The sequence below is a fragment of the Mesoplodon densirostris genome, chromosome 9 (genome assembly GCF_025265405.1).
Source record: "Mesoplodon densirostris isolate mMesDen1 chromosome 9, mMesDen1 primary haplotype, whole genome shotgun sequence".
NCBI classification, from domain to species: domain Eukaryota; kingdom Metazoa; phylum Chordata; class Mammalia; order Artiodactyla; family Ziphiidae; genus Mesoplodon; species Mesoplodon densirostris.
Window position 1 is genome coordinate 107,416,207 of NC_082669.1, and position 27,638 is coordinate 107,443,844.

The window sequence follows — 27,638 nt, forward strand, 5'->3', positions numbered from 1 at the left end:
GAAGAAACAGGCCCAGAGAATGGAAATGACTTTCCTACTCATAGCCAGTGGCAGATGCGGAACTACAATGCTGGAATTCCACAAGTCTTGGTTGAACTCCCGCTAGGTACTCAGAAAATAGGATGAATGAGACTCTATTTAAAGAGTTGATGGCCTAGTGATTTCTGGCCTCTGGGCAGGGTTTTTACACTTTACAAATGCTTCTGTAGAGGATAGAACCAATTAGAGTCCTGCAAAAACCCAGTTGTCCCTCAATATCCTCTGGGGATTGTTTCCAGGAACCGCCCCCCACCCCGCACTCCCCTCCCCCGCCCCCCCGTGGATACAAAATCTTTGGATTCTGGAGTTCCTTATATATAAAATGGCATTGTATTTGCATATAACCTACATACTCATGTCCCCTTGTATACTTTAAATCACCTCTAGATTACTTATAATACTTAATACAGTGTAAATGCTATGTACATAGTTCCCTGTGCCTGGGAAAATTCAAATTTTGATTTTTTGGAACTTTCTGGAGTTTCCCCCCCCCCCCTGAATATTTTCAGTCTGCTGTTGATTGAAATCACAGACGTGGAACCTGTGGATACGGAAGGCCGACTGTAAATAGAAAATTATTAACTCTTACAGATGAATAAGTCAAAGTCCAGGGACAGAAAGTATCTTTTGTGAAAACTGCACAAGAAGATTGTGGCAAAACTGATAGAATTGGGTCCCCCGTTTCTGGTGTGTTATGAGGCTTAACGGCAGCTGGGCCCATGGCAAACGCTTAGTAGGCAGCTGCTGACTGATTAGAATAAGGTCCATAGGCTTAACAGTAAGGTTTGTAGCAAGTCTCAGAGTGAGGCCAGCTTCTCTTGATATCAACCTCCTGTCCCAGAGGCGGTTTTTGGGCAGCTCCGGGGACAATCTGCCAGTGGGAGTTGCCCTGGCTGGCCGGCCCCCTTTGAGGTAGCAGTGTGAGGAATTTTATTGACATAAAGGAGCATTTCCTTCCGATCTGGGTGAGTAGATGTGAAAATTCTCTTTCCTGACGGTCTCTGGGAACAGAAAACCCTCCTTGGCCGTCTGGACCCTGCCTCTAAATCAGCAGTAACACTCGACCTAGGAACGTTGGTCGCTCTTTCCTCAACAAAAAGGGAGGGGGTGGATTTAATGATGTCTAAGTCTCTCCTGGAGACCCCAGGTTCATTTATCACGCGGCTACGACGTGCCTAGGGCCGCGTGAGTGCGGAGGGCGATTTCTCTGCCGTCGCACGAGACTCGCACATCTCACTCTAACACCTGGTGTGCCGTAGTGCCAAGTGCCACAACCATGTCACATGCACACTCGAGTGTGATCGTCGGATCGGGGTTCGTGCGTCTTGTTCCCCCGGATCCCGCCACCAAGGGCGGTGCGGGCGCGTCGCAGGCGTCGGACGGAGAGTTGCCGAGCGACTGGATCGGTTTCAGAGCGCGCGTCTGCGCGGCCTGGACGGGGAGGGAGAGCTCCACGGAGAGGAGAGGGTGCTGCCGCGCCGTCGGGTCGCCAGCCCTCCGGACTTGCCCCCGCCCCTCCTCCCCTGGGAGACCGGGCCCAGCGCCCCACGGCCAACGCTTTAATGCCTGACGGGGCCGCGGCTGGCCCCTCGGGAGGCAAGGTCAGCCCGCCCACGCAGGCCATTGGCTCCTGAGAACAAAGGAGCCGCCCCGAAGGCTTCTCCGATAGGGCTGAGCTGGTCATCTGAGAGGTGCAGCCAATCAGGTGGCGGGGCGGCCCCGGGGATGGCCAGGCCCGCCAGCCAATCAGGGGCGCGTGCCCGCCCCGCCTGCCCCGGGACTGGCGGGGCCGGGGAGCTCAGTGCCCAAGTCGCCCCGGGGTGGCAGTTCCCGTTAACCTTAGCCACAAAGTCAAAGGTATTTATTCCCGTCCCCTCCCTCCGAGTCCCTCTGAATCCGGGCGGGGAGGGGCGTGCGGAGGGACGGACCGTGCCGCGGGGCCACCGTCCGGCCCCGCTCCTCCCGCGCTGTCTCCACCCAGACTCCGGCTGGAGGCGGCCTCGGGGTCCCCCGAGCCCCCCGCGTTCTCAGCCCCGAACTTTACCCACCCCCGCACAGCTCACGGGGAAAGGGGCCCGGGTCGTGCGTGGGAAGGGGCTGCAGGCCGGCTCAGAGCTGGAGGGGGGCGTGAGAGCGGGAGAGGCGCGGAGGTGAGCGCGGGGACTGCGCCCCGGCTCCTCCGGGCGCGCTCTGCCAGAGCCTGTCCCGATATTCGGGAGCGGTGTCAGCCTCCCCCAAAGATCGAGTTCCTGCAGGGCGGGAACCCCAGTGCTCGCCGCAGAGTGACACATAGTAGGTGCTTCATAAATGATTAAATGAGTGGGCCTGAGGATCGGGGGCGAGAACAATGAGAGGGAAGCACCACAGAAAGTGGAGGTGTGTGTGTAGGGTTCTCCCCGAAGCCTCCATTCTAGGAAGACAGGCATAGGAGCCAAGATCTCAGTGGAGCTGGGGGTAGGCGCTGGGGGTTTCTTCCCTCGTGAAGGTGGAGGGTATAGAGATGCTGCCCACTCCAGCCCTTTGGGAGGATGGAGCCTGGTGTGTGTCTTGGTCCACCAGACCTGGGGTGGGGTGTGGTCAAAGCCCCGACGCGAGGCCAGCTATGTCCAGGCTCCACTATTAGGTGTGCATTTTGGGTCCAGGTGTTTATCTGTAAAATGAAAATATTAGAGGGTATTAGTCTCCTTTCAATGCTAAGGTTCCATGATTCTATGCTTCTAATCTGTTTTGGACTTACATTTCTTTTATCTAAATGTTCCTTTGTTAAAATTTTTATTAATGGTTTACAGCATGCTGGACCTTGTGCTGGGTGTTGGGGAGAGAGAAACACTCCCTGTGTTAAGATGTTTACAGTCTTCTTGTGGAAACAAATTATTATTATACTATGTAGATGGTACTGGGTTGGGTGGGTGCACAGGTTAAACAGAGAAGGGCCCCTAACTGAGCCTGGTGTATCCACAAAGGCTTCCTGGTAAAAGTGATCCTGGATCTGGGCTGGGCAGAGAAGAGCTGGGCAAGGGTATTCCAAGACTGATCACAGGTGTCCCTAGACACGGCAAGGTCAGGGAGTTGCATCTGGGAACAATGGGGTAGGTTGGTGGTACAGTGAGAGGTGAGCAGAGGCCAGATTTTAAATGGGCTTGCCAAGAAATTTTTAGCAGTACCTGAAAGTGCTGGGGACCCACTGAAGTGTTTTAAGCAAAGTAGTAACATGTCTAAATTGTAATTTTAGGAAAATTGCTTTGAGTCTGGGTGGTGGATGGATTGGAGGGGCAAGATGAGCTCTGATAGCAGTGCAGTCTCCAGGTGAGCAGTGCTGAGGCCTGAGCTAAGGCAGCAGCGGTGGCAGATGCTGGAAGTATGAAAACAGCACTGGTATGATTTAGTGACCTGTGGATTGTGAGGGCTGTGCTCTGCGGTAGTGAAAGGTGGTGGCAGTTTTGAGAGGCCTGGTGAGTCCCACCTGGAGGGGCAAAGGATGCCCAGGGCCAAGTGCAGAGCTGGTCCAGGCACCTGCTCCCCTGGTGAGGGTTAAGCTGAAGAATCTAAGGTTTCCTAGGATGGGGGTGGCCTGCAAGGGAGAGTGGGCCAGGTGGGCAGGAGACCTGAGTTCTAACTTTCTCTGAGGCAGGGAATGTCCCCTCTGGGACTTGCTTTCCTCATCCAAAAAGGGAGAAACACTCCTTATCCTTGCCAAGCTCCTTTGAATGCAGCAAGGGTGAAAAAGTGTTTATAAATCAAAATGTGACAGCTGTCCAAAGTGTTGTTAGCAGTTGGCTTCATCCCTTGCCTTCGATCAGGTAATGGGGGTCCCCAGGCCCTGGCAGGCTCCTGAGCCTTAGATTTGGGGCAGAAGAATGTGGGTGACGTTGTATCCTCTAAAGGGAGATGGGTGAGCAAAGACGGGGGATGGGGATGCCATGGGTGGGGGACAGGCCTGGGAGCGGGGGCGTGGGGGAGTGACAGTCCCAGCAAAGGTGTGCATGTTGGGCAGGACAGGTGGGGCAGGGGTCCTGGAGGAGGTGCCTTGGGGACTGGCATGGGGTTGAATCCGGGACCTCTGGGAGATGGGCGGGCATGATGGGATAAGGCAGCTGCCCTGGCTGCCCTCACCGGCCCTGGACCTGGTCCCCAGGGAATGCTGGTGGAAGCAAACTGAAGTCACTGAACTGGGCTCTTGCTATCAGTTCTGACAACTGGGTAGTGGGGAGGGGGTGATGGCAATGCAGTGACCTAACAAGAATTCATCTTGCACCTTTGTGAACATTCTCCAGAGCCCTTTTGCAATGTTTCCCTCCCACCGCTTGATATAACAGTTCTATACAGAGGACCAAGCATTATTTCCATTTGCAGATGGGGAAACTGAGGCCTAGGGAAGGAAGGTGGCTGGCCCAGGGTCACATGACTAACCAGAAGCAAACCCGCTCCCAAGGTCTCTGGCCTCCCTGTCCTGGGCACCTTCTGCTACGTGTGGTCTTTCTGCGGGACGATGGCCTGCCCCGCCCTCTTCCTCCCCACCGCTGTCCCCTCTCCTGGGACTGAGGACCCCACAGTGTTTGGGAGGCTGAGGTCTGAAGATGCTGGAGTAGGAAGGGGGGGATGGGGAGAAGGGGGAGGACGGGCGGAGTGCTTGGAAGAGGTGACAGTGAGGGTGCCTGGGGACACCTGATCCGGTGGTGAGTAGATCCGGGAAGTCGGAGAGGAATGAGGGAGGAGCAGGGAGGTTGATGGTAGAGAAGGATGGTGGGGGGGCCCTGGAGGGGCTCGGGGATTGTTCTGGGAGTCTAGAAGGATGCCGGGCATGCCTTATGCTGGGATGTGGGGTGGAGGCAGGCTTCTAGGTGGTGGGTGGAGGTGACGCTCACCTGGTCTGGCCTAGGACCTCGGCCTGCCTGTCTGTCCTCGGGCACTGGGCCATAGAAGGTGGGAACAGCAGTTGCCCTGCCTTTCCGATACCATTTTAAAGCCACTTGTTGGGGATGGTTTGCATGTCCTCCTTGGTCAGAAACGCCGGAGGAGAGGAAGGTGAAGTGGGTGCAGGGATGGGGGACCGGTGCCTGGAGGGAGTGCTGATTATCCAGAGATCAGCCAGAGCACAGGCCCAGGGACCAGGCCTCGCGCAGGAGTGGCCTGCGTAGGACTGGCTTTGGGAGAGGGCCTGGGGGCTGTGCGATCAGTCCTGGGAGACAGAGGCTACACGAGCTCCTCCCCGCAGCAAAGTCGGGCTGTGCGGCCGCGGGGCTGAGCCGGCAGAAGCGTCCACGGCTCTCTTTAGTCCAGCCCCCTGCCTGGCGCTCAGGGCCCGGACCCGGCCCTGCTCCCCTTACCCCTGGCCCACAGCCTGGCCCGGAGGAGGCCCGCTCCCCACCCAGTCTCCATCTCCCGGGAGAGGCGGTACCTGGAGCTGCTCTGTCAGCACAGCTCTGCAGGTAGCCTTGACCGTGAAAGCTGTCCACGCCCGGTTCCTCTGCGAGGCCGGCTCCCATTGCTGAGCAGAGTTTGGGGTTCCTGTGTGGGCGCCGGGGGCCCCCAGAGATGCTGAAGCAGCTTGAAGGGTAACGGTTTAGGAAGGGTGAGCTGGCCGTGGGGTGCTCGGAGAGAGGGCTCAGAACCTTCGGGTGTGGATTGTTCTCAGGCCATGAGAAAGAGAGAAAAGACCATTTAGAAAGTCTAGTGTTTCCCCCAACCTGATGCTCACAGCAGGCCCCCGGAGCAGGCGTTTTCAGTCACCTTCGCCATTGGAACCTAGGCCTAGAGGTGAAGTGATTTGCCAAGGACAGGTGGGCTAGAACTCAGGGCCTCTGATCCTGGGTCCAGGCGTGCGTGGGTCTGAGGAGAGGGGCAGCCAATGCGGGTGCACTGCGAGGGGCAGACTCGGCCAAGGAGTCTGGGCTCAGGTTCCCAGGGGAGAGGGGAATGGCCCGCGCCGCCTCCTGGCCAGACCCCTGCAGCGTGGCCTTGGGGCTCGGGCTGCGCTGGCCTGCCGGGCAGAGCCCTGTCCTCTTTCTAGGGCTTTCTGTGCCCCTCCAGCTTCTCCCCTCCAGCTGCAGCGTCGCTGCCGCACGCCGCCCCCCTCCCCTCAGCTTACCCCACCGGCACCCCAACAGGTGACTGTTCCCCGTCACCCGCTGTCGCTTCCTCTCCCGGTGGCTGCATCATCCCCTGAGTTCCGTTCCTTGGAGCAGTGGACCTGGAGGGATGGTCATGGATTGTGAGGATACTTGTGTCAGCAGGGAGTCCATTGCTGTTTTCTCCAGTGTGAAAGGGGAGTGATTTGTGCTCGTGCGGTTCGCGTTGGCACACTTGTGTCTCTGGATCTGTAGGTGTATGGGTGGATTTTTTAATATTTCAATCTCTCTGTACTTTGCATATGCAATTTTGCAGGTATTCTCATGTGTATGAGTATCTCTGTATTTTTGCATCTTTGAATGTTTGTGTACTTAGCCGCCTTGGATGTTAGATATGATCGTCTCTGGATATGTTTGTGTCCATTTAGTGTTTAGATCAGTTTCTTCTCGTATGCCTATGACTGTATTTTATCAATTTTTTTATTGAAGTATAGTTGATTCACAATGTTGTGTTAATTTCTGCTGTACAACAAAGTGATTCAGTTATACATGTATACATTCTTTTCTTTTTTTTCTTTCTTTTTTTTTTTTTTGCGGTACGCGGGCCTTTCACTGTTGTGGCCTCTCCCGTTGCGGAGCACAGGCTCCGGCTGCGCAGGCTCAGCGGCCATGGCTCACGGGCCCAGCCGCTCCGCGGCATGTGGGATCTTCCTGGACCGGGGCACGAACCCGCGTCCCCTGCATCGGCAGGCAGACTCTCAACCACTGCACCACCAGGGAAGCCCTCTTTTTTTTAATATTCTTTTCCATTATGGTTTATCACAGGATATTGAATGTAGTTCCTTGTGCTCTACAGTAGGACCTTGTTGTTTATCCATTTATATATAAAAGCTGACATCTGCTAACCCTGACCTCCCACTCCATCCCTCCCCCACCCCCCTCCCCCTTGGCAACCACCTATGATTGTATATTTTATTTTTTATTTTTTTATTTTTTTAAAATCACGTTCTCATCTTTATTATTTTTTTTAAAGGGCTTCAAATGCTTGGCTTTTTATTTATTTACTTATTTATTTTTGTCTGTGTTGGGTCTTCATTTCTATACGAGGGCTTTCTCTAGTTGTGGCAAGCGGGGTCCACTCTTCATCGCGGTGCACAGGCCTCTCACTGTCGCGGCCTCTCTTGTTGCGGAGCACAGGCTCCAGATGCGCAGGCTCAGTAGTTGTGGCTCACGGGCCCAGTTGCTCCGCGGCATGTGGGATCTTCCCAGACCAGGGCTCGAACCCGTGTCCCCTGCATTAGCAGGCAGAGTCTCAACCACTGTGCCACCAGGGAAGCCCCTGATTGTATATTTTAAATGAAACATCCACTGATATTAACTGAAATCCATTTCCCAGGCCGGGGACATCATTAACCTGTCCTGAGGTATTTGTTGTTGGTGATGAAGCACTGGGGCCAGAGGGGCCCCGTCTTCAGTCTTCCCTTTTTTTCATTCGTTCATTCATTTATTCATTCATCCAGTATAAACTGGGCACCTTCTGCATCCCAGGCCCGGGCAGGCAGGGCCACCGCCATCCTGGAGCTTTATATCTAGTGCAGTGTCTCCCAGCAGAACTTCGTGAATCTGGAAATCTTCTTTTCTGCTGGATGTTACGGTGGCTCTAGCCACCTGTGACTGTTGAACACTTGAAGCGTGGCCAGCGTGAATGAGAAACTGAATTTTAAACTTAATTTATACACACTTAAATAACCAGCATGTGGGTCTAGAGGCCAGACTCCTAAAAATGAGGCCCTGGTGGCTTAAGGTTTGGTACACTGTGCACCTTCTCTCAGAGGCAGCATATGGCCCAGGAGCAGGGCCTCTGGCTGGGGCAGGCCCACCCCAGTCCGTCGGTCCTGGCTCCAGCACTTAACTAGCTGTGTGACCTTGAGCAAACCGCTTAACGTCTCAGAGCCGTGGCTCCTTCGGATGAAGTGGGCGGTGCTTGCTGAGTGCCTGCTACACAATCGGTCTCCCTGTCCCTACCGAGTCTTGGCTGGTCACCCCCTTTTCTTTCCAGAGCCAGGTCAATACCGAGGTGACCAGGGAAGCCCCCGCCCTCTCAGTGAATGAGGGAAGGACAGACAGAGTCTCCATCCCCCCGGAGGACTCCGAGAGCACACCCTCAGGGTGAGGGCTAGCTGGAGCCTGCGGGCCCTCGCCCATCCCCTTCCAAACGCTGGCCTGGGCTGCTCCCCGGGGGACTTGACCTACTGGTGTGAGGGCAGTCAGCTTGATGGGCAGGGTACTTTGGGAAGACTGCCTCCTGTGCGCGGTTTCCTGTGGGGAGGGACTGTGTGCATAGGTGAACAGTGGCAGATGGTGTCGCCCTGGGTGGGGCTCCTAGCTGAGCAGGGCCTGTGAGCTGGGCCTTCGGCTGGAGTTTGGGAGATGCACCCCTCAAAGCCTGAGGTACTGGTGGAGGGCACATGGCTGGTCCCCACTCCACTGGTGACAGAGGACACATGAGGTGCCATCTCCTTCTTCCCCATGTGGGGCCTGAGTCTGTGAAGAGAGATGTACCTGGCTGGTGGAAAAGGTCCAGGGCCCTGAGATCTGGAGGATGTGGAGTGACCCAGACGTGTCCCTGCACCGCCTCTCCTGGCCCGTGGCCTTTGTCCACCCCCAGCTGCTGTCTGCCTTCCCCCCAAATTTCTGCTAAGATCGAAGCCCCTTTGTTACCTTCCCTGCCCCCAGACCTCAGCACCTGCCCCAGGCCACAGTCCCGCTTTGTGTGACGGGGCAGTTGTCATGGCAGCTGTCCCGCAAAGCCTCCCCGTCAAGGGGCTCTCGTCCCAACTGCGGCCTGACCCAGAGCCAGGGGCTGGGAAGGAGGAGGTGACTGGGGCCCTGTCCTGAGACCCACCCCCTGCGTGTGTCCCGCCCTCCACGGGACCTGCTGGGCAGGAAGGGGAAAGGTCATCAGAGATTGGGGTCGGGGAGCTGGGTGATAGACCAGGTGGCCCTTAGGGACTCGGTGTGGGCACTGGTGGATGGGGATCGGCCCCCGTTGCCTCCTGTTTTCTGGCCAGGGTCTTCTGCTGGGCGGCCTGCTCGCCGTGTCCCTGGGCATCTCTCTCTCCAGTCAGCTGAGTGATGTGTCTGGTGGGGCGAGAAGAGGTGTGCAGTGCGGTGCATCAGGGTGGGGTGTGCGGGGGCCTGGCCGGCCTGGAAAGACGCGGGACTTTCTGCCGTTCGGCTCGTCTCAGGGGTTTGTCTGAGGACACCTGTTGGCCTGTTTTCCAGACACATCCCACCTGAGCACACAGGTGGAGATGGGCCCCCAAGACATAGCCCGTGCCCCCTGTTCCTGTCCTCTGTGCCCTCTCCCTTCTTCCTTCTTCCCCTCGGGCCCATGAGGGTCCTTTCCTTCCATTTCCACTTCTGTTCTTTCTCGGACCATGAGCTCTGGTGCCGCTCAGTGACTCCCTGTGAATTGGTCACCGAGAATTGAAGCCCTTCCGCCACCTGAGGCGATTTTGAGTTTGTAATACCTCTTAAGACAGAATGGATCAGGGAGGACTGATTTGATTTGGCTTCAGGGGCCTCAGTCGTGTTGTGTAGGGGTTTTGTGAATGAGCCCAAGTCCTACCCGCTGTCCTCGCCCTGAATTGTGGCCCGAGCCTCCACCCCCATGTCTGAGAGTCCCCATATCAAAGTGGCCTCTTTGTCCACCAGTCCTCTGAGTCTACTTAGGCAGACATTAAATCTCCAGTCGGTGAGAGGCTACCCCATGGCCTGGGATGCAGAGTGACCTGGAAGGAAAATGTGGTGTGAAGGCAGGAGCACTGGCATCCATCAGGGGCCCCAAGGGGGGCCTTCTCCTGCCCTCATTTGTGGCCCCCTTTTCTCTGCACCACAGGCAGGTTTCTGTGTCTATAGTAACCCACAGCAGGAGTGCGTAACAGACCCCTTTTGGGGAAATAGAATTAAAAACCAAATCTCCTGCCAACTCAGAAAAACTCCCCGCAAAAGTAGGGAGAAACAAAAAAGAAAACGAGTTTTTAACTGAATAAGCATTAGACTGGAATGTGGTGCACACCACAGGCAACTTGCTAAGAGACTATAGACAGAAATCTCACTTGTTACACAGTCCAGCAGGGGCAACCCCACTGCACACGTGTTCTCCAGGGAAAGCATAGCCAGTCCTTGGGTAAGAAGACTTGACCATTTGTCACACAGAGTTCACCCTAAATTCGCCTGGAATTGGTGGCCACCCGTGATAGCTAATTGCCTTTATGCAAAGGAAACATCCACTTCTTGTATCTTGGTGACGGGAGGAGGTTTGCAGCCCGGAGCCCGGTGCTGCTGGAGAGGTAGGCTCCCACCTCCCGCAGGCAGGGGACACTGGCCGCTGTTCACCTGATGTTTGCATTTTGGAGAGATGGCTCCCAGGTCCTGGAGAAAGACAGTCCTGGGTTGTAAAGCCAGCAAGAGGCTGAGTGAGCTTTAAAAGATTTATATACACCTCAAAGGGGCAGAGAAAGAACTTCCAATCAGAAGTTTTCTAAAGAAAATACTCTGAAAGAAAGGGGAGGGTTGTTCTCTTTCCCTTTCTGCACCAGGGAGGGTGAGTTTTCTATTTCTCAGATTCGTATCTCCCTGACACCCCTGCCCCCCACCTCTCCGGGCAGGGTCCACATCTCCAGCCTGGGTCCCTGTCCCCGGAGTAACCACTGGAAGAGGACCTGGGAGAAGGAAGCAGGGAGACCCTTAGAATGGGGTTTCTGGGAGGCTCTCCGGGGCCCGAGGTGTGGAGCAAGGGGAGGCTGGCTTCCCCGAGCCCGAGCGGTGGCCGAGGAGAGGTTGGTTCCTGGTCCTGCAGCGTGAGCCCGGCCTCCCGTCTCATGGGGCAGAGGCTGGGGCCTGTTTGGGAGTGCAGGGGGTCCGGGGGTGCAGGCGTAGGAAACGAGATCCCCGTCCTCCGGGGGGGCCGCCCACAGCACCACGTGCAGCAGCCACATCTCTGAGTGCACGTGACCAGAAGCATGTTGGTGCCACACACGGCTGTTTGGTGCCCTCCACGTGTGGGCTGTGTCCCGGACGCTGGCACTCGGCAGTGAGCCCGGGAAGTCCTCAATTCCTTTCAGGGAATAAGCAGAAAAGTAAATATCCTGTCCGGCGGCGAAAAGTGTCAGGGAGGAATGGGAGGTGGGGTTAGGGTTGTGACTTTACACGGGGTTGCCAGGGAAGGCCACTTAGAGGATGTGGCATTTAGGCTGGGGCCTGGAAGGGGCAGGGGCCGTGCCAAGGGGTCAGAGCAGCAGGACCCGTCCCGACCACGTGCCAGGCACCAAATGAGCCAGTCGGGAGATGTTCAAAAGGGGGCTTCCCTGGTGGCGCAGTGGTTGAGAGTCCGCCTGCCGATGCAGGGGACACGGGTTCGTGCCCCGGTCCGGGAAGATCCCACATGCCGCGGAGCGGCTGGGCCCGTGAGCCATGGCTGCTGAGCCTGTGCGTCTGGTCCACAACGGGAGAGGCCACAAAAGTGAGAGGCCTGCGTACCGCAAAAAAAAAAAAAAAAAAAAAAAAAAGACTGAAGAGTAAAAAATGATGAGCCCCAGATTGGTGGATGAGGAATCAGGTCCCTAGGACCCAGGTTGGCCACGTGTGTTCTTGCCCAGGGGTGGGGGGTGGGGGGTGGGGGGTGGCTGTGAGGCCCTAGAAGGGTTTGCGCTGGAACCTGGACAGGGGCTTTGGGAGACGGGGGACTGGCGATTTTGGAGGGATGGTTCTTCCCTCCAGGGTGTCCTCATGACCACGTTGCAGGGTAGGGGGTGTCTCTAAACTTATTTGAGTTTCCTGGTTGTCTCTTGTGGCATCCTTCACACCCCACCCCGCAGGTGATGAGAGTGTGGGCGTGAGGCTCTGGTCTGGGAGTTAGAAGCCCAGGGACCTTGCCCAGCTCTGCCGTTCGGCCACCTCTGTGACTTGGGGCATGTCAGCGGCCCTCTCTGGCCTCAGTTTATTCTTCATAAAATGGGAATTATACACATTTTACCTGCCTAGCAGGTATATGTGCTTTTAAAAAAAATCCTGCTCATTTCGACAGAGGTCATAGAAAAGCTTTTGAAAAAGAGGGGCTGCTTCCTGTGAGTGGCAGTCGTCCTTGTCCCACAGGCCAACTCTCTTTCCTTTGCTCCCATCTCACCCACAGACGGCCGGGCAGGGAGCCGCCGTGCTGATGCCGAGGGACCTCCGGGGATGGACGGTGGCCTGGCTGGCGACAGCAGCACAGGTAAGAGAAGAGGGGCAGGTGGGAGCCCACCGCGGCCCCCTCCCCAGCCCCGTCTTCCCCGTCCCTCTGTAGCTGAGCAGGAGTTGCTGGTGGCCTGTAGAACCACACGGTGGGACCAGGACACTGAGGTCACGTCCAAGGATGGAGCAAACACAGACTAGGGGGCTAAGAACTGACAAAGCCCAGCCTGTGCTTGCCAGGCAGGGACACACACACACACACACACGGTCACACACGGACACACACGGATGCACACACACACGCACACACACACCCCGTGCAGAAATCTGCTGGGGGAAGATCAAGTGTCTGTCAAGCGCTAGATCAGGGAGTGCTTGGTGTTGGCGCTGATCACACACTGAAAGCCAGCGCTCTGGGGAGGACACGTGGTCGCAACAAGCCCTGCTGTTGGTTGGTCAGGAGAGTGTCTCCAGTTCAGTCCATTAAGCTTCCCGGGGTCACACAGTTCATGGTCTGTGTCAGCTGATGCACTTGGAGCTGGTGGTGAAGAAACACAGCAGTTAGTCCTGGTGTCTCCTGGGCAGGGGGCAGGCGCCGCTGAGAGTGGGAAGTGCCCTGTGGAGACCCCTCCGCAGCCACCCGCTTCCCGCTTCTGGGATGGAGCAGCCCCTGGTCTGAGACCCACTCTCAGCCTCTGTGGCAGGCCCTGTTCTGGGTGTAGCTGGGCTGCACGGTGGCTCTGGCCCCGGGAGACGGGGACCGGCCCAGGCCTGGGGACTCTGCCCCTCGCTCAGCACAGTGACCAGGCTTCTTTACCTCCCACCCCTTCCAGGGGAGTTGCCCCATGGACCCCAGAGCCCCCGCCCTCCCAGGACAATCACTGCAGTGGGCCTAAGATGAGACAAAAATCAGGCAATTGGATAAAAGAGAAACAAAACACCAGCTCAAAGAAGGCAGTGTGATATATGGACACCACAGTGTTCCGGGGCTGGGTCCTGACACAGACAGCAGTGAGTTCAGCCACCCCACTTCCCAGTGCCCCCCCAACCCCTGCCCCGGGCTGTCGCTTTGAATGCTGAGAGCACTCGAGGGTGTGTGTGTGTGTGTGTGTGTGTGTGTGTGTGTGCGCGTGCGCGCGCGCGCGTGTGTGTGTGTGTGTGTGGCTGACATTACAGTAATTACAGGAAAACCTAGGGCAGACAGTTCCAAACATTTCAGCTGAAGGACCCTTTTGCCCACGTAAACTCATAAGAGAGATCCTAATGCAGACGTGAGAGATGGGCTCCACCAGGGCCTTCTCTGCCCCGTACGGCAGCTGCAGCTTCGGGAAGAGGTAGAAAAACACCGGCCTGGACCCTGGAGCCACTGGGGCCTGGGGGCCCCCGTGAGCTCAGCCTCCACAGGCTGCCACGCCTGCTGGCCAGGCTGAAGGAATGACTCTTCTGGAAGGCCAGAGCTTTCAGATAATTGGGAGCTTACCTCTTTCAAGTACCTTTTACTTTATATTTATTTTATGTGTTTTTTAAAATTGTGGTGAAATATATTATACATAACATGAAATTTACCATTTTAACCATTTTTAAGGGTACAGTTCAGTGGTGTGAAGCACATTCACATTGTGGTACAGCCATCACCACTATCCATTTCTCGAATTTCCCCATAATGTCAGAAGCTACCCTTTAAGCAATAGCTCTCTTTTTAGCACCTTTTTATTTTATCTGAACCATTTAGATAAAAACTGATGCTTTTTATGCTGACTGAGGACCAGTACCTTTGGAACAGGCAGGCAGAAGCCTGTTTTCCTCTGTATCAGTGTCTGATCCCTACGGGAAGGTGCCCGTGACGACTGAAGTCCCAGCAACACACGTCACAGGTCTACACGTGCCACCGCTGGGCTTCAGGGCCTCTTCATGCAACCCAGCCACCGTGATGGATATCAAGGCCAGGCTTAATCAGGGAAGGGCAGTGGCTTTTGTGGGGCTCTGGGGCATTAATGGGTGCCCAGTCACTTGGGGACAGTGGTGCCCCTCTGACTGGAGTATATTTTGGATTCACTACATGACCACCAATTTGGACAGCTAGCCCTGTTAAATACTTCCGCTGGCCAACAGTTCAGTGCATCTAAGGAAACATTCTTTGAATCAATGAAGCTCATTACACATGCGTTTTCAATTCCTGCCAGTACACAATTTAAATCACCACTTTCATTTTCAAATTATTACTCCTGATAAAATGACCTCTCACAACCGAGCATCTGGGGAGGCCTCACAGCGTCGTTTCGCCAGGTGGAAAGCTGGCCCCTTGCAGGTGCTTCCTGTGACACTCCCACCCTCCCACCTCCGCCCCCATGGGCACCACATCGGTTTCTTTGCCCCCATGTGGCCAGTGAGGCTGTGGAGTGGAGCAGAACTCTTTGGCCTCAAAACTCAAGGCCACCAGATTAGAGGGGAGGTTTTCTCTTTATTTCCTAAAGATATTTTAAAGACTTAAAAATTATAATGTTTGAATTTTTATGAGAATATTCAAATAACACATGTAAAGTATAAGTCCCCTTTGATTTCTTCATCTAGTCCTGCTATGGTCCATATCACCGGCAGGGTGGCCACCATCTTGGGTTTGGTGTGAACCGTCCTGGATCGGGCATGTGTATGTACACAGAGGGGTATGGTTTTATTTTCCATAAGTTGGATCAGACGACTGATACTGATTTTCAATTTTGTTTTTTTCTCTTAAAATGTTTTCGAAATCTTTTCACTTGAGTATATATAGCTCTTTTCAATTGCTGCATAGTATTCCACATTATGAAGGGAGTGAAAATTTTATTAGGCTATTATTGATGGGTAATTAGGTTGTTCCCCCCTTTTTCCTAATTACAGATAGCACTTCAGTGAATATACTTAGACGTTCCTCTTTGGACTCATATGTATTTCTTAGGATAAACACCTAGAGTGAATTGCTGGGTGAAAGAGGTGGAAGATTGTACACATTTATAATTTTAATCAGCACTGTCAAGCTGTCCTCAAAGAATCTGAATTCGTTTAGGCCCCCAGCATATCCATGTTGTACTTATCCTCCTGTGTGATTTCCATGTGTATTGTGAAGTCGGGATATTATCAACCTTTTCAATATTTGCTGCTGTGATGGGTGAAAAGATGCTACACTGTTATTTTGCACTTTGCTGATTACTAGCGAGGGTGCACCTCTTTTCATCCTATCTACAGGAGTCCTTTATATACTCTGGATATTAATATACTCTGGATATTAGTCCTTTATATTCTCTGGATAGACATGTGCTGTCCAGTAGGTGGCCAATAGCCACAGATGGTTATTTAAATTTAAATTTAGACTTAATTTAATTTAAATTTTAAAAAGTAAGTTCAGTTCCTTGGTAGTACTAGCCACATTCCAAATGCTCCGTAACCACCCGTGGCTCGAGGCCACATGCATCAGACAGCTCGGATGTAAAATGTTTTCACTCTGTGGAAAGCTCTGTTGGAAAGGGCTGCCCCGCACGATCGTTTCTAGTTCGCTCATGTGCAGTATCCTTTGTCGTACAGGGGTTTTAAATTTAGTTTTTATGTTTTGCATCCTGTTTAAGAAGATTATCAATTACCTCTAGATTCGAAACAAATTCTCCTAATTCTTCTAATACTGTATTTGCTTCTTTTAAACCAGCACTTAAATCCATCTGGAACTGATTTTTATAAACAGTATGAACTACAAATCTAACTTGAATATTTTTCCCAAATGGAGAGTTAGTTGGTCCTAAATTGATGAATAGGCCAGCCTTTCACTGTTGACTTGGAATTGCTACCTCGTATCGCATATTAAACTTTTCTGTTCTTTTGATGTATCTGTCAGTTATGTGTATTCTACACTTCTTTTTTAAATTTTTTGCGGTACACGGGCCTCTCACTGCTGTGGCCTCTCCCGTTGCGGAGCACAGGCTCCGGACGTGCAGGCTCAGCGGCCATGGCTCACGGGCCCAGCCGCTCCGCGGCATGTGGGATCTTCCCGGACCGGGGCACGAACCCGTGTCCCCCGCATCGGCAGGTGGACTCTCAACCACTGCGCCACCAGGGAAGCCCTATTCTATGCTTTTAATGATTGGTTTTAGCTTTTTTTTTTGGTGGTGGGAGGGACTCTCACTCACAGCCTCACCTCACCTGGCTCACTATGGAACAGCCATGTCAATACAACTGCATCAGTCAAGACTTTTATTAAATGGACTTTATTTTTTAGAGCAGTATTAGGTTTACAGAGAAAATGTGCAGAAAGGACAAGAGTGCCCTGTACCCTTCTCTGCAGTTTCTCCTGTTCTTAACATTTTGCATTAGAATGGTGGGTGCACTGTTTACAATAGATGAACCTTTATTAACACATTTGTATTACATAAAGTCCATAGTTTGCATTAGGGTTCCCTCTTTGTGTTGTACGTTCTGTGGACAGATGCTTAATGTCCTGTACCTCCCATTACAGTATCCTGCAGAGGAGTTTCACTGCCCTGAACATCCTCTGTGCTCGGCCAATTCATCCCTCTCCCCCTGACCCTTCAACCCCTGGCCACCACTGATCTTTTTACTGTCCCCATAGTTTTGCCTTTTCCAGATGTCATATAGTGGGAATCATACAGTGTGTAGCCTTTTCTGATTGGCTTCTTTCACTTAGTTGTATGCATTTAAGTTTCCTCCATGTCGTTTCATGACTTGAGATCTCATTTCTTTTTATCACTGAATAATACTCCATTGTATGGTGTACCACTGTTTATCCATCCACCCAGTGAAGGACATCTCTTGGATGCTTCCACATTTTGACTGTTATCAATAAAGCTGCTATAAACATCTGTGTGCAGGTTTTTGTGTGGACATAAGTTTTCAACTCCTTTGGATGAATACATAGGAGAGTGATTTGTTGGATCATATGGTAAGAGTATCTTTAGTTTTGTAAGAAACAGACAAACTGTCTTCCACAGTGGCCTTAACATTTTGCGTTCCCACCAGCGGTGAATGAGAGTTGCTACACATCCCTGTCAGTGTTTGGTGTTGTCGATGTTTTGGGTTTTAGCCATTCTAATGGGTGTGTGGTGATAGTATTTTAGCTTTTAATGTTGCATAAGCCAAATTCTTCCTTGCTCATTTTTAGAATTTCTGGGTGATTTACACACATAGTAAATGTTATAATTTACTTAATTAGGATTACACTGAATTTAAACATTTTGGAATGGAGAGCTTCTTATCTAGGAATATGATGTACGTGTTGTTTTATTTACATTTTATCCCTTCAATAAAGTTTAATCATTTTCTTTACGTTTTACTTGTATATTAGGTATACTTACAGTTACTTTGTTGCCATTTAAAAAAGTTATGAATTTTAATGTTTTTTATCTGGCAGTTTTGTTGAAACTTTTATTTCTGAAACTTCATCAGTGGATTCTCACGCACATTCCAGGTTAATAATTGTCAGCAAATGACCGTTCTCTCCTCCTTTCCAATATTTATATATATCTTTCTTTTTTCACCTCGTTCCTAACTTGAATAGGCTTCTCATCTTTTGCCTTCAGTTATAACATTTGCTGCAGTTTCTAATACAGCTCCTTTGTCAACCTAAGAAAACTTCCTTATGTTCCTAGTTTGCTAAGAGCTTCCTTCCTTCCTTTTGTCTTTACCCCTCCCTCTCTTCCTCCTCCCTCCTTTCCCTTTTTCTTCTCTCCCTCCAGAAATGATGTTGAATTTTATCCTGGGACTTTTTCACATCTATTGAGATAGTATAAGGGTTTTTTTTTTTGTGGTACGCGGGCCTCTCACTGTTGTGGCCTCTCCCGTTGTGGAGCACAGGCTCCGGACGCGCAGGCTCAGTGGCCATGGCTCACGGGCCCAGCCGCTCCGCGGCATGTGGGATCTTCCCGGACCGGGGCATGAACCTGTGTCCCCTGCATCAGCAGGCGGGCTCTCAACCACTGCGCCACCAGGGAAGCCCAGTATAAGGTTTTTAATGTTTAAAAGGTTAATGTCATGAACTGTGTTGAGTCATCTTCGCTTTCCTGGAGAAGATCCAGCAAATCCATGATAGATTGTTCTCTTAACACTGCCAAACTTGCTTTGCCAGTGGTTTTGCTTGTTTGTTTTTTGCATCTACTTTCAAAGAACGATAAGCCTATGATTTCCTGCCTACCCCACCCTTGTCTTATTCTGGGTCATGTTAACATGTAAGCTTCCCCCCTCCCCCTGCCCTAGTCATGGTCACAGTTTATGTAAGCTGGGAACGGCCCTTCCCGTGAAGTTTTCGTAGAACCTCTTTGTACAGTTCAGTGGCCTGTTACCCATTTTCGAGGTTGAACTTTAGCTTTCCTTTCAGTCTCTTCTAGTTGTATCTATAGACATGGTTTCTACGTTTTCTTGAGTCAGTTTTGTTAATTTATTTCTCCTCGCGAAATCATCCATTTTACATAGATTTTTCAAATTGATATAATGTCTATACATGGTATTTTGGGATTTATCAGAATCCTTTTTTTATCTTTATGTTCCCTTTATCCTATCATCTCTGCTTTTGTCTTTATTAATTCCTTCCTCTTACTTCCTTGGGGTTTGCTTTGTTGTCTTTTTAATATTGGCAGCGGTTGTTTTTTGTTTTTTTTTTTCCTGCTGTGTTGGGTCTTGTTGCTGCACGTGGGCTTTCTCTAGTTGCGGCGAGCGGGGGCTACTCTTTGTTGCAGTGCGCTGGCTTCTCATTGCGGTGGCTTCTCTTGTTGAGGAGCACGGGCTCTAGGCACGCGGGCTTCAGTAGTTGTGGCACGCAGGCTCTAGAGCGCAGGCTCAGCAGTTGTGGTGCGTGGGCTTAGTTGCTCCGTGGTGGGTGGACTCGTCCCAGACCAGGGATCGAACCCGTGTCCCCTGCATTGGCAGGTGGATTGGCAACTGTTGTTTAGAGTTTCTCTTCTTTGTTCACAACTGTTTCATTTATTTTTTACAGAACATAAACTTTTTCTTGAAGTATAACACAGAAAAGTGCACAGGTCACAGGCTATATAAATTATCCAAGTGAACACGCCCACGTAACCAGCACCCAGTTCCAGAAGGAGAACATTGCCAGAGCCCCAGAAGTGCCCCAGGCCCCCTTCCAACCACAGTGCCCTCTATCAGGGGGCCATTACCCTTCTAACTCATCCATTAGTTGCCAGCTTTTGACCTACGCATAAATGGAATCAGACAGTCTGTATGCAGTGTCTATAGCACACCTTTCCCATCATGGTTTATGTCCATGAGCCCAGAAGCAAAGCACCCTTCTGACCTGAGCACAGTGTAAGGGGTGGGTTAGCAGTAGAGTGTGCTGCTGCTGTGTAGGATTCGTTTAGTACAAGGACGAGGCAACCCCTGTTCTGGGTGCTGAGACCTTTCTGGCCTACTTTCTTGTTCATGGTTGTGTTGAAGGAAGGTGAGGTTGCCAAGAAGGTAAGGTGCTCACGCACCATGGCTGATGCCTCGGAGAGGCCGGGCAGTGATGCGGGGCTTGGCTGCCCAACCCCTGGGGGCACTGGACGTGCACTCGTCCAGCAAGTGTCCAGCACATCCATCCCCTTAGCAAGAGAAGGAGATGTTTTGAAACTTGGCCACTTTCTGCTTGCTGCCTGGGTCGGAAGACTTCCCTGGATTGGCTTGTTTACCTTCTCTGCATCCCCTGGGCCTCAGGGTGGAGGAGGCGGGCAGCGGAGTCGTTGGCACAGCAACGCTCACCTATCGTTTCGTTCTTGTCTTTTTTCTTTGCCCTCCTGCACACCCCAGTCTCCCCTTTCTTTTCCATCCTCCCTCCTCTCTTCTTCCTTCTGCATCCTTTTCTCCCGCCCTATTTTCTGCCAAGCTCTGCCCTCCTGACGCTTCTTCCCTCCCTCCCACCCTTTCCCTCCACCCCACCGAGCACCGAATGACTCTCCCCGTCTCTCTCCCTTTGCGTCCGGCAGGAGATGTGCTGGTCATGAAGATCAAGCAAGAGAAGCCAGAATGGCTGCTGCAGACGCTGGGGCCACAGGCCGCGCTTTCCCAGAAGGATAAGGAGAACATTTTCCAGCAGCGTCGGAGCCTCCCGCCATGCCAGGCCGTGGGGAAGCCTCGAGCCTGGGGGGGACAGGAGGAGACTGGGGGTCCAAGGTGGACCCCTCCCCTTGAGCAGGACGGCGGGCCGGCAGGCCGGGCTCCGGGGGTGACCCCCAGCCCCCTGAGCCCCGCTCTTTCTGCCGGCGAGGGTCACTTCGTGTGCCCGGACTGCGGGAAGAGGTTCAGCTGGTGGTCGTCCTTGAAGATCCACCAGCGCACCCACACCGGCGAGAAGCCGTACCCGTGCGGCAAGTGCGGCAAGAGCTTCAGCCAGAAGCCCAACCTGGCGCGCCACCAGCGGCACCACACGGGCGAGCGGCCCTTCTGCTGCCCCGAGTGCGCTCGGCGCTTTAGCCAGAAGCAGCACCTGCTCAAGCACCAGAAAACCCACTCCCGGCCCGCCACCCACCCGTGCCCCGAGTGCGAGCGCTGCTTCCGCCACCAGGTGGGCCTCCGCATCCACCAGCGCGCGCACGCCCGGGACCGCCAGGGCGCCCGCGCCGGGCTGCAGGCGCTGCACCGGGACGCCACGGCCCACTGGGGCTGTCGCCCGCGGCCGGGGCCCCGGCGGGGGCGCCCCGAGTGGGCCTGGCTGGGGCTCTGCCAGAGCTGGTGGCGGCAGCCCGGGGCCCGGACCGCCGCCCCCGCCGAGCCGCGCCAGTTCATCTGCAACGAGTGCGGCAAGAGCTTCTCGTGGTGGTCGGCGCTGAACATCCACCGGCGCATCCACACGGGCGAGCGGCCCTACCCGTGCCCCGAGTGCGGCCGCCGCTTCAGCCAGAAGCCCAACCTGACGCGCCACCTGCGCAACCACACGGGCGAGCGGCCGCACCCCTGCGCGCACTGCGGCCGCAGTTTCCGCCAGAAGCAGCACCTGCTCAAGCACCAGCGCACGCACCTGCCCGGCGCCCCGGCCGCGCCGCGCCCCAGCCGTGCCGCGCTGCGGGCCCACCAGCAGGCCCACGCCGCCGCCGCCGAGCCGCCCGCCCAGGGCGCCCCCGGCCTGTTGCCGCCGCCGCCGTCGCACGGCCCCTCGCCGGCCCGGGGGCCCGGGGACGTGCCGTGGGGCCGGGCGCGGGCGGCCGGGCCAGGCGAGCCGCGCCAGTTCATCTGCAATGAGTGCGGCAGGAGCTTCTCGTGGTGGTCGGCGCTCACCATCCACCAGCGCATCCACACGGGTGAGCGGCCCTACCCGTGCCCCGAGTGCGGCCGCCGCTTCAGCCAGAAGCCCAACCTGACGCGCCACCGGCGCAACCACACGGGCGAGCGGCCCTACCTGTGTGCCTCCTGCGGCCGCGGCTTCAGCCAGAAGCAGCACCTGCTCAAGCACCAGCGCGTTCACCGGGGCGCCCTGGCGCCCACCCCCAGCGCCAAGGGCGCGGCGCTCTAGGGGGCCTGGACCCAAGCAGACCCATGGGCGGGGTGGGATGCTTGCGTGGTGCGTGTGGGGAATGACCAGGAATGGTGGCTTTTAGAACCCCAGGGGGTGAGACCCTATCAAAAGGTGCTTTCTTCAAGGCTCTCAGACCTGAGAACAGAATTCCACAAGCATCCCAAAACGGGGACCGGGAAAAGTCCCGGGAAGGGCTGAGGGAGGAGGTAAGATCAGACATCCTCACCCTGGAGCCTGGATGTGTCTGTGATGATTGAGGCCCGTCTGGTCCATCCTCGGAGGTGGGACCGCAGCCCTCGGGCATTGAGTGCAGGGGGCTGTCGACGGCCCTGGGCGAGGCTCCCTGGGTGAGATGGCGCAGGTCTGGACTGGTCAGCTGTGGCCCCAGCCAGCCGCGCTCAGCTGCCAGATAGCCCAGGGGTGTCCCTGTGGGGGAGTCTCAACAGACTGATACCCAGATGGGAGCTGGGGCTGGGGAGGGGCACGTCTATGCCCGTGCGAGGCCAGTGCCCAGCACTTAATGGCTACTCAAGACATGTTTTTGGAAGGAGGGAATGGTTTGATGGTCCTCAACACCGAGTGCCCCACTGCCCAGGGTGCTATGGTGGCTGGCTTGATCCTGGGACTGGTTTTGTGTGTGTGTGTGTGTGTGTGTGTGTGTGTGATGGTCGGGCTGGGACGCGGGGGGCGGGGGTGGTCTCAGCTGGGGTTTGGTACCTTGGGGAAGGGCCTGCAGCAGGAGAGCAGCGAATGTGCTGCTCTGACTGAGTGGGCACTGCCCGGGATCCTTATCAACGCCAGTGTTGCAGAAGAGAGAAATGAAGGATTGATTGTCTCATGTGGTCTCCTTTCTAAGCCACCCTTCCTGTTCTCTGGGTCCTTGTGTGCTTGGAGGGATCCATTTGCCCCAGGACGAGGGCAGGGAGCTTTGGCCATGAGCATAGCCAGTCCCCATGGCCAGTTCTTGCTGGGGGTGGAGGGCAGTATTCTCTTCCCCTGTTCCCTCTCCAAGACAATTTGATCACTTCCCACATACCCCCCTTGACCTCTAGCCCCTCAGAAGTCACCCCTCATACCCTTCCAAAAGCAGGGTCGGCTGGGGCCCTAGTGCTAGCAGAAGAGCCCAGGGCTCCAGCCCGGCTGTAGCCTTGGACCATGTCTTCCCACAGGAGGGGAGGGGATTGCAGAGGGGGTATTGGGGTACCAGGCTTGGATAGCTGGGAAGTGGGAGGAAAAAGGGGAACCCTAGGGTGATTCTGTAGGAGGAGAAACTGTGCCTTCCTGCCTCCAGGGGCCCGCCTGGTTCTCCCTTGAACTCAGAGAAGTGTTACCTTCTCCAGGAGCTGTGCTTCCGGTCACCCCTCTTCTCAGGTTTTGTTTAATCCCTTTCATCTGGCAGGAGCTCGAAGTGTTGTAGCATCACAAAAAGACATATGGAGGGGATTTCCTGGTGGCGCAGTGGTTGAGAGTCCACCTGCCGATGCAGGGGATACAGGTTCGTGCCCCGCTCTGGGAAGATCCCACATGCCGCAGAGCAGCTGGGCCCATGAGCCATGGCCGCTGAGCCTGCGCGTCCGGAGCCTGTGCTCCACAACAGGAGAGGCCACAACAGTGAGAGGCCCGCATACCGCAAAAAAAAAAAAAAAAAAAAAAAGACATACGGAGGTGATCCAGCTTACCTGGGTAACACAATTCTGGTGATGGTTAATGTTCACCCAGGGCCACTGACTCGTGGTCCGGGCCTTTGATCACAAGCCATGCTGTGTGAAACCTCACGAATGGGTGAGGTGTGCCCATCTGGGAGTTCAGCTCTGAGGACCAGCCGGGGGCCAAATCAGAAGGGTTTTCCTAAGCACGCTCTCTGACCCAGTCCTAGGTGCTCCCCTGTCTCCCTGCGATGCCCCGCCCCTCTCCTGCAGCTCCTCCCCCAGCCTGCCCTGCTCAGGGAAGCAAAACGCTTGGGATCTCATCAAAACCCACTTTAATGATGGGGTGTTTGCTTCCTCAAATTCTGAGGCCAACTCAAGCAAGCCCTGCTCCTCCAGGAAGCATCCCAGAGGTACCATGTCTGCATTAGAGGCCTGTTGAACCACGTTCCTGAGGGGCAGGGCAGGCAGATACTGAAGAGATCAGTTGACCAGGAGTTTCCGTACAACAGAATGTGTTATCGTTCACAAATGGCCTGTGTTTAATGATCAGATCAGTCAAACAGCTGCACTGGTAAGACTTGGGGTCAGTGAGGTCTGATTGCAGCTCCCCTCTCCCACCAAAGTCATGAGAATGAATGCCTGTTCACTGACCCCAGGTGACCTACCTCTTCAAAAATGGGTGCTTTGGGTCACAATGGGGACAAGACCAAGTCCATCAGAGTGAAGAATTACCGAGGTGCACGTCCCATTGACCAGGCTGGGATGGCATGGTGGCACAGCAGTGATTTACTAAACAAGCCTCCAGTGTGCCAGGCACTGTGTCAGACCTCAGGGATGCTGTGATGAATAAGCCATTGTCTTAGTCGGCTCTGGCCAGCATAACACCACCACAGGCTGGGAGCTTTCATGACAGACATGCATTTCTCACAGTCCGGGAGGCTGGCAGTCCCAGATCAGGGTGCTGGCAGATTCTTTTTCTGGTGAGGGCACGGTGACTGGCTTGCAGATGACCACCTTCTCTTGGTGTTTTCACATGGTGGGAGGGCGGGAAGGAGTGGAGGAGAAGTAAAAGAGAGAGAAAGAAAGGACCTGGTCTTCCTCTCCTTAGACACGAATCTCACCAGGCGAGCCTCACTCTCATGACTTCAATTAAACCTAATTCTTTTTTTTTTTTTTTTTTTTTTTCCCGGTACGCGGGCCTCTCACTGTTGTGGCCTCTCCCATTGTGGAGCACAGGCTCCGGACGGGCAGGCTCAGCGGCCATGGCTCAGGGGCCCAGCCGCTCCGCGGCATGTGGGATCTTCCCGGACTGGGGCACGAACCTGTGTCCCCTGCATCGGCAGGCGGAGTCTCAACCACTGCGCCACCAGGGAAGCCCTAAACCTAATTGTTAATTGCCTCCCAAAGGCTCCATCTCCAGATGCCACCACATTGAGGGTAGGGCATCAACATGAATTTGCGGGGACACAATGCAGTCCATAGCAGTCACAGACCCCACCCTTGAGGAGCTCCTGGGCCTTCGTGGAAACTCATTTTGATACACAGCTTAGAACAATCTCTACAGTCAACTCTTCGACAAATCGTTCCCAGCCCCAGCTCTGTCAGCGAGGCGTTCTTATTCACCATCTCACCGCGAGTTATGACCTGGGCAGGACAGTGATACAGGGGAGGGGGAGGGGGACGGTGGGACTAGTCCAGCGGGTCACGTTGCAAGTGGATGGCAGGTCCCAGGTCTCCTGTTAGCCTAAACCTCTTCCGCTGTCACGATGGCAGTCTTCTCCAAGGGAGGCCTGGCATTGTCAACTTCAATTTTAATTCCATTTCATTTAAAAATAAACTAGGTCAGAGAAAATTTAGGAAAAGACACGCCATAAAAATCAAAAGACAAGAAGGTCAGACCTATCCTCGTGGTTTACAGTCCAAAATGTTCCGGAGCATGCTGAGATTAAAGGCTTGCATGGGGAACAGAAAACAACCATGAGTAAATAAACCAAGATCTTAAAAGACTTATTTATAGCCTGTCCACAGCCAGGTAAGTGCCTGTCTGCGATGGGAACCCAGGGCCAAGCTTGCAACACACCAGATGAGCTTGGTGGGGCTGGAGTTCCAGGAACTGCCCTCGTCACCCTTGTGTCCTTTGTTAGGAGCAGCCTGGCAGCTAAGACAAATGACTTAGGTACGGGGAAAGTGCTCCTCCTTGGCATGGAACGTGAGCTTCGAGTCAGCTGGCCAGGCGGCAGCCTGCTTGGGAGGGTGTGGTTCCCGGCTGCCCAGCCCCAGGGAGCTGCAGGGAGAGGTGCCCTGACCAGGGGAGAGAGCGGAACCAGCAGGGACTTCGTAGAGAGCGCCTGGCAGGAGTAGGGGCTGCTGCTGAGGCCTTTGGTTTTTCTTTTTAAAGTAATTTGGGTTTGGTAAAGAACTATCCTTGACCTTTGACAAGAGGAGTGTTGTGGCTGAAGATAGTATGTTTTCACATATCACTGCTCTGACTAGATCCTAGTGGAGGGAGGGAAATGAATGGGTCCCCATGGACTGACCTCTGGATTGAAAAGAGAATGGTGTCTCCCAGGTCACTCAGATCTGGAGGGGGAGGTACCCTAGAGCAGCACTGTTCAGGAGAACTTTCTGTGATGGTGAAATGTTCTGTATCTGTGCTGCCCAAAACCATGGCCACCAGCCACGTGTGGCTGTCGAGGCCTTAACTGTGGCGGGTGAGGCTGAGGACCTGAAATTTCAATTTTATTTGATTTTAATTAATTTAAATTTAAAAAGCCACACATGGCTATTGGACAGTACAGCCTTGGGAATAATGCTCCTATTGAGAAGAAGTAGAAATGTTCTCTGTCACCCCTGCCTCTCACCCCAATGTAGAAAGAGCTTTCTTTCGACGCTGGGAATAGTGGGTAGTCAGTTGTGGGGCTAAATTCTGGCTTTACCATGTAAGCTGCGGGACCTTGGGCAAGGGACCTATGTAAGGCATGTAGTGTAGTACCTGGCACACAGCAGGCAATAAATGATAGCTATGGTCATTTTAAAAATAACCTCCCCATGTGGCTACTTGCACGGCATTTGTGGCAATGGAAGTTGTACCATGGAAGAAGAAGAAAAGGATTTTCCCCAAACAGAGCTCAGTCGCCATAGAAATTAACTGGTATCAAGCACACTGCAAGCTTAGAGGCTGAACTGATGTCCTAGGTCACATCTTGGGTTTTAACTTCAAGGAAAAAGAACTTTGAAGCAGATGTCAACTCGTGCCCATCACCATTCAGGTCTCGCAGTGCCTCCCAGCCCTCAGAGCCATGTCTGGGGCCCCTCATCCCTTACATTGCATCGGCACACCTGCTGGCCAAGGGGCCACCTTTTCCCTCCACCACTCTTAGGTGGAATCTGCAGACGTGCATTCATTCATTCAGCAGACATTGACCAAGGGCCTATGATATGCTGGGCACTTGGGATACAGAGATGCTGAAAACACAGTCCCTGCCCTTTGAAGCTCAGGACCTGGTGGGAAAACAAAAGTGAGCTAAATCCCTATTTGAAGTCAGCACAAGTGCCTTAGGGAGGGAGGTTAGGAATCACTGTCCAATCTGGGGAGATGGGAGGAGCTGGTGGGGGGCAGCATGGTCACCTAGCTGAGTGCAGAAGCCCTGGGGATGCAGCCCAGAGCCAGGGAAGCCAGAGGATGACCAGGCTGATCTCTGCGAGGGACCACGCGGGTCCAGAAGAGTACTGGGGGATCGTTTGTCCAGCCGGTGTACCCTGGAGGTGGGGGAGGGAATACAGTGCCCTGGGCAGGACTCGGCTGAGCTGCACATGCCTCTTCCCAGAATGAGGTCACCGGCCAGCTGTTCTTGGCTGTGAGAAGCCCAGGCCTTTGTTAGGGGCCAGAGTGCAGCTGTCACATGAGCCTTGTGGAGTGGTGGGGATCGCCACGCCAGCCTCTGGCCCTGCCTGTGCGAAGAAGCATGGCTGCATTTGCAGAATGTTTCCGCACTTCCATTCTATTGTGCTCACCACAGCACGTGAAAACGGAAGGGGAGATGCGTGTGGGAGTGTATGTGTATGAAAGCAGAGAAACGAAGTGACTCAGCAGAAGTCCCCCCCCCCACACACACAGGCAGAGCAGGGGATGGAGGCCTCCCAGAGCCCTTGGCATTCCCACTG

At 54.1% G+C, this 27,638-nt stretch overlaps 1 protein-coding gene across 2 annotated transcripts; it reads left to right on the forward strand.

Moving 5' to 3' along the window:
- The first annotated feature begins 1,820 nt into the window (after positions 1-1,820).
- On the forward strand, positions 1,821-22,493 carry ZNF775 (zinc finger protein 775). Of its 2 annotated transcripts, none has more exons than XM_060108351.1 (3): positions 1,821-1,896; positions 12,304-12,384; positions 20,300-22,493. In XM_060108351.1, the coding sequence occupies exons 2-3, from the start codon at positions 12,351-12,353 to the stop codon at positions 21,820-21,822; spliced, it is 1,557 nt and encodes a 518-aa protein (XP_059964334.1). In that variant the 5' UTR covers positions 1,821-1,896; positions 12,304-12,350; the 3' UTR covers positions 21,823-22,493. The 2 variants fall into 2 exon arrangements, with proteins under 2 accessions (XP_059964334.1, XP_059964336.1); XM_060108353.1 differs by lacking the exon at positions 1,821-1,896 and adding an exon at positions 2,305-2,331.
- The last annotated feature ends 5,145 nt before the right edge of the window (positions 22,494-27,638 follow it).

Excerpts from the sequence above, each read along its gene's own strand:
- ZNF775 (XM_060108351.1), top strand. The coding sequence starts at position 12,351 with ATGGACGGTGGCCTGGCTGGCGACAGCAGCACAG. Across the intron at positions 12,385-20,299 it reads GGCTGGCGACAGCAGCACAG|GAGATGTGCTGGTCATGAAG; the intron begins GTAAGAGAAGAG and ends TGCGTCCGGCAG.